The sequence below is a fragment of the Dipodomys merriami genome, unplaced genomic scaffold, assembly GCF_024711535.1.
Source record: "Dipodomys merriami isolate MVZ:Mamm:240054 unplaced genomic scaffold, mDipMer1.0.p SCAF_17, whole genome shotgun sequence".
Lineage (NCBI taxonomy): Eukaryota > Metazoa > Chordata > Mammalia > Rodentia > Heteromyidae > Dipodomys > Dipodomys merriami.
The window spans coordinates 23,646,096-23,652,133 of record NW_027203048.1 but is presented as its reverse complement, the minus strand read 5'-3'; the positions used below and the strand labels follow the sequence as shown (position 1 = coordinate 23,652,133).

The 6,038-nt window shown below is 57.1% G+C and overlaps 1 protein-coding gene across 1 annotated transcript; it reads left to right on the top strand.

Annotated features, from left to right (window-relative positions):
• The first annotated feature begins 582 nt into the window (after window positions 1-582).
• On the top strand, window positions 583-4,790 carry Six2 (SIX homeobox 2). Its single transcript, XM_070025008.1, has 2 exons — window positions 583-1,461; window positions 3,494-4,790. Exons 1-2 carry the CDS (start codon window positions 902-904, stop codon window positions 3,837-3,839), a joined length of 906 nt encoding a protein of 301 aa, XP_069881109.1. The 5' UTR covers window positions 583-901; the 3' UTR covers window positions 3,840-4,790.
• The last annotated feature ends 1,248 nt before the right edge of the window (window positions 4,791-6,038 follow it).

The window sequence follows — 6,038 nt, the reverse complement described above, 5'->3', positions numbered from 1 at the left end:
TCCTTCCCTTTGGAGACACCTTCTACCTCTCGCCCTCCCTTTCCTGCCAGACACCCCCTTCAGCGGTCTCCCTCCTTCCTCTCTCCTCTTCCCTCCCCATCTCGGACCTCCTATTCACGAGCCCCCACTCCGCCCCCAATACAGCGTCCTCCCCTTCCTCCTCCTCCTCTCCCTCCTCCTCCTCCCCCTCCCCCCTCCTCCCTCTCCTTTTCCTTTCTCTCCTCCCTTGCTCTTTGGCCGTCCGCCCCGTCAATCACCACCGTCGCCGGCCCCTCTCCACTTCCCCGTCCTCCGCGCGCCTCGCGCTCCGCTCTCGGGCTGCCCTCCGCTTTGCGCGGAGCGGGGCGATCTGTCAGCAGAGCCGGCCGGGCGTGGGGGGGGAGCCGCCTGCCCGCCGGGGCTCGGGTTACCGGTGACTGACAGCGTCTCCATGGCGAATAATTTGACTCGACTATTGTCTGGCGCGGACAGGCCCCGGGTCAGATAACCAGACCAATCAGGGCGCGGGCCGCCGCGCCTCATGCCCGCTTAGAATAATATTATTAAAAAAGCTGCGAGCGAGCTAGACGGGAGGGAGAGCGAGCGAGGAGCGAGCGAGGGAGCGGCGGGCGGGCGCGGAGCATGCGGAGCGGCGCCCCGGGCGGCCCCCGGGCTTGGGCGAGGGCGCGGGCCAGGCGCGCCGGCGGCGGCGGCGGGGCCGCGGAGCGGCGTGGGACCCCCGGCCGGCTTAAGGACGTACCGCAGTGACTCGGGCCCCGCCGGGAGCCAGCCGCCCGGCGCGGGGACCCCCCCCCCCCGCGCCGCCTGCCTCTCGGCCGGGACGGCTGGCGGGGAGGCGCCCATGCGGGACCGCGAGGCGCGGTGAGGGTGCGCGCAGGCGGGCGGGGGCTCAGCAGGCACCATGTCCATGCTGCCCACCTTCGGCTTCACGCAGGAGCAAGTGGCGTGCGTGTGCGAGGTGCTGCAGCAGGGCGGCAACATCGAGCGGCTGGGTCGCTTCTTGTGGTCGCTGCCCGCCTGCGAGCACCTCCACAAGAATGAAAGCGTGCTCAAGGCCAAGGCCGTGGTGGCCTTCCATCGGGGGAACTTCCGAGAGCTCTACAAGATCCTGGAGAGCCACCAGTTCTCGCCGCACAACCACGCCAAGCTTCAGCAGCTGTGGCTCAAGGCGCACTATATCGAGGCTGAGAAACTGCGCGGCCGGCCCCTGGGTGCTGTGGGCAAGTACCGGGTGCGCCGCAAGTTCCCGCTGCCGCGCTCCATCTGGGACGGCGAGGAGACCAGCTACTGCTTCAAGGAGAAGAGTCGCAGCGTGCTGCGCGAGTGGTACGCGCACAACCCCTACCCGTCACCACGTGAGAAGCGTGAGCTGGCCGAGGCCACCGGCCTCACCACCACGCAGGTCAGCAACTGGTTCAAGAACCGGAGGCAGCGAGACCGAGCGGCCGAGGCCAAGGAAAGGTACGAGTAAGTAGAGCTGCGGCACCAGCTTCCCTGGGCGCGAGAGAGAGGAGGATAGGGGTGTCTGTTTGTCTGTCTGTCCATCCCCAGGAGAGGTTTAAACTGGATCCTCCAGTTTCACCGACAGCCCAGCTACAAGCCTAGCCCAGGAAGATGTTTAGATTTTCCTAAAGATCGGGCGGGCAGGGTTTTGTCTAAAGCGGGCAAAATAATGCGGGAAGTTAGCAGCCGTGCTCTCTGGCTGTTTGTGGGCAAAAGTGGAGAAACGGCAAGCTTCGGGCCTGAATCCCCTGTAAAGTAGGCACATTAGGCCAAGTCTGCTCTTTCTGCCAAACACGACGGATAGTATGATTGAAGACGGGTTTAGGGCCCTGGCAGAAGTTAAGGATTTCTGGTTGGTTTTGCTTCTACCTAGCTTCTCCTCGGCCTTACTAACTGCGGGCTCTAACATATCAGTTAGGGGTCCGATTGAAGTTGGAACTTTGCTAGTATGGCCTACCTGGAGAAGGGCCTTGGCAAGAAATTTCCTAGTCTGGATGTGAGTTTTGAGAGCAAGCCCTTCATAGAAAGGAGTTATTAGTGGAGGTAGGGGAGGAAGTTATCAGCGCTGGAAGAGAAGACAGACATTTGCCCACTCTTCTGCCCTACACAACCCTGTAGTATCTTGCATCCTAGTGTGCTGGGCCCTTGACCTCTCTTTTTCTCCAGCCCTGCCCTCTTAGGTGGGTAGATCGATAAATCAGCAAAGAGCTGAGATGGGAAAATGGGTTGAAAGTTTTAAGTCCTCAGGGAAATCAGGACTTCCTGAACTAGCCAAAAGTTGTCTCTGGTGACTGCCTGCCCTGTAGCCCTTCGAACTCCAAATCTCCACTGGGGAATGGAAGAGAATTCTGTTATGGGAACAAAATCTAGCTGTGGGTAACTGCAAAACAGGACACCTGAGTTTTGTGGAGTGGAGTGTCTTCAGTCTAGAGTTTGAATGATCCGGTCCGGGTTGGGAGTAGAAGTAGATGAAGATGCTGCAGATTGGACCTTGCTGTTTGAGGCCTTGAGCTTGGAGTGTCCATAGTGAATTTCCTCCAAAGAAAAGCCTTTGGGAAGGGGGAGCCTTTGGGGAGGGGGTGTCTACCCAGCATTTCAAACTCTCATACCTGGGATATTATTCATACCAGGGTTTGTTGGCAAAGGCAGGGCAGGCGGTGGTCTCTCGGTGCTGGGTCCCCTCTACCCAGACTTCTGAAGAATTTAGTTCTCTGGCTAGGCCCAAGGTGAGAGCTCTAGTTTCTGTGAAGATGGGAAAGTCTAAGGTCACTAATAACAAGCTCTTCCTCTCCTTCATTCTTCTCCCAGGGGCTAGCCAGGCCCTAGCTTCCTGTCCCCTGGTTGAAGAATCTACTATGCCACCAGACAAAGAGGGTCCTCTAACCTTAAAGCCTCTTAGGTCCAGCCAAAGAGAATTCCCACAGGGGCTACTTTATGAAGTGTAAAAGAGAGGGCCCTTAAGCACCTCTGTGCTTCAGGCAGGAGAAAAAAAGCAAAGGGAAATCAAGGCCTGTGAGATATGTAACTTCATGTCAGCCTCTCAACCTGGGATCTAGGGTCTCTCATCATCCTGTCCCCACTTCTACTTGGAAAACCAAGGTCAAAGAATCTAGAGCCATCTGAAAACCAAGATATCTTCCCTTCCTCTGGGCCTACCACTCAACTTAGTAGTTTACTCCTTTATTTCTGCTCCTAAAAAGAGGGCAGGAAATGCAGAGAGTTTGAAAGGTAGTTGGTCCTGAGATGGAGAGCATGAACTGGGGTATAGGGCATAGTGTAAGGACAGCGACCAGAGAGAAATGGGGGGAGGGGGCGCACTGTGTTTAGTCTGCCAGAAAGCAGACTAAAAAGGCTGGGAATCGAAAACACTCGAAAGCAACACAGAAGTTCTGTCTTTCTAGATGGGCGACAGGGTTTGGCTCCCGGCGAGGTTGTCCTGAGTGGCCTCGATTTCTCCGCTGACCTCGCTGTTTTGCTCCTGCACCTGCAGGGAAAACAGCGAGAACTCCAGTTCCAACAGCCACAACCCGTTGGCTTCCTCGCTCAATGGCAGCGGCAAGTCGGTGTTAGGCAGCTCGGAGGACGAGAAGACGCCGTCGGGGACTCCAGACCACTCGTCCTCCAGCCCTGCGCTGTTGCTTAGCCCGCCGCCACCGGGGCTGCCCTCCCTGCACAGCCTGGGGCACCCTCCCGGCCCCAGCGCAGTGCCGGTGCCCGTGCCGGTGCCTGTGCCCGTGCCAGGCGGAGGCGGCGCAGATCCGCTGCAGCACCACCACGGCCTGCAGGACTCCATCCTCAACCCCATGTCGGCCAACCTCGTGGACCTGGGTTCCTAGAATTCTGCTCGCCTCAACCGGCTCGCCATCGGTGCTTGGTGCGGGCTCGAGAGAGGCGGTGCTGGGAGGGCGCCCCAGGCCCGCGGCCCCACCAGGTACTGAAAGACCCGCTCTCTGGGGCGGACAGAACTACGGACGAAGGGGTACGACCTAGGCAAAGCGGTCAATTGTGTGTAAGGGTCCTTTCTACGGATTTATATCCAACAAGTTGCTTTTAAGATCTTTTGAAGGCCAGGCACCCCGTCCTGAATATGGCAAGGGAATAAATTATACACCGTTCTCGTTTTCCTCCTGCTTTCTTTCCTCTCTCCCTTTCTGCTTTCCCCTTCTCTTGCTTTCCCCTTTCCTCTTTTCCTTTCCTTCCTTCCTTCTTTTTTTCTTTCCTTTCCTTTCCTTTCTCTCTCCTTTTTTGCTTTCCCTTTGCTGTTCCCTTCTAGATTGATCTAGATTTATGGCTTTTTTTTTCTCCTCTCTTTCCTCCTCCTCCTCTCTCTCTCTTTCTCCCCCCCCCTTGCTCTCTTCCTCCTTCCCTCTCTCCTTCCCGCTTTCCTAATGCCCATGGCTTGAATCCTAGCCCAGCCTCTCTTTCTGTACTCTTGATTTGCCCCTTCCCAACCCTTACTTTCCAGGAATCGGAGTGAGGGAAAAAGCCGTGGTGAGAACCTTGAACCTAGGCCATCTCCAAAGGCTCTCCCTGGGGACTCCCCTCCTGGTCAGTGGTGAGCGGAGGTGACAGCTTTTCCACCTGTTATCTTAAGGGAACCAGAAAAGACAGCGTCCCAGAGCCCCCAAAGGACGCAGGGTGCGGTCGCTCTTTCTCACCTTCTCTCCTCTCCTTTCCTCTCACCTCTCTGGGGGCCACTGAGCCGCTCTCTCCTCTGCAGTGCTCCGCTGAGCGCAGGTCCCGAGCTGCAGACTTGCCGTTTCCCTTATACCCTCATGTGAATGTTCTTCGAGAGATATTTCTGCTTTTATTTTATAATAAAATTAGAATCATAAATATATATATATATATATGTATATATGCCACAACGCCTTCGGGCCTGGAGTGAAGCTGCGCCTCATTTACCCGACGTGGTGGGATATTCCCGAGACGCCTTCCCACAACGCTTGCAAAGGTGAAGGCATAGAAACTCTTAAAACTTTCCTCGAAGACCTCAGTCCCTGGTCCTAGGGAAACTTCTTGCAAGAGCGAGGAGAAGGCGGCCTTTTCCCGGTGCAGATCTCCCGCGGGACTCGGTTCCCCTCCGGGATTGTGCACAGTGATAGTGCGCAGTGCGGGCGCTGCTGCTTCGTGCGTTCGCAGGCGTGGAGGCTGGGAAACAAATCCGGCCGTGGAGAGTCTCTCTCCGGCAGACCCGTAGGCGGTGGTGGTCGCTGTCCTGGGATCTGGGAAGGCCGACCCTGGGGCAGATTCGCCTGTGGGGCAGCTGCTGAGCCCTAAGCAGGCGTAGGTGCAGCAAAAGTCGCTGGACTCCAGCGCAGTGCTCTGGTCCATTTGGCCTGGGGGTTAAGGTTAAGGAAGGAGTGGAGGCGGCGGGTGTGCGTTGTAGATGGGATCCCCGGCGTCCCGGCTAGAAGGGTCGGGCCAAGGGGCGACTTAGCTCAAGGCACGGAGCTGCAGGTGCTTGCTCGCTCCTCTGGCTGTAAATTATTCTACAGCATCGCCTGCCCTGTGGGCCCTCTTTTTAACCCACCCGTCCAAGCTGATCCTGCCAGCACCGAGGCAGGACTTGGAGGAGAAAGTTGAGGCTTTTCGGATGTCAGGTCACAATAGCTGTAGCTTCTGGATTTGTACCTTCTTGGTGGCCAGGACCACGAAGATCCTGCCTGATGAGCCCGGGCTGGGGACTGGGGTGGATGTGGGGGGCAGAAGCTTCCTCTTTTGGGATCTGTTGGGACTTTACCTTTCCGGGCAAAACAGCACTTTCCTGATAAATCGGTGAAAACTCAGATGCTCTTCTCCCTCCTCGGACTTAATAAGTATCAAGGATTTCATCCCTCAAGAACCCAGGCAGCTGAGTGACCGCCCTGTGGCAGGAGGTTAAACATCGGAGCAGACCTGGGATTGAGAATCGCTGGACGCTGGGATTCTTTAGAGTCCTTCCTCTGGGTCTGCATGCAGCACCCCTCCACTTAAACCCTCCAAGAAAAATACCCAAGCTTTTCCTATCAGAAGACAGCTCAGATGCACCCAAG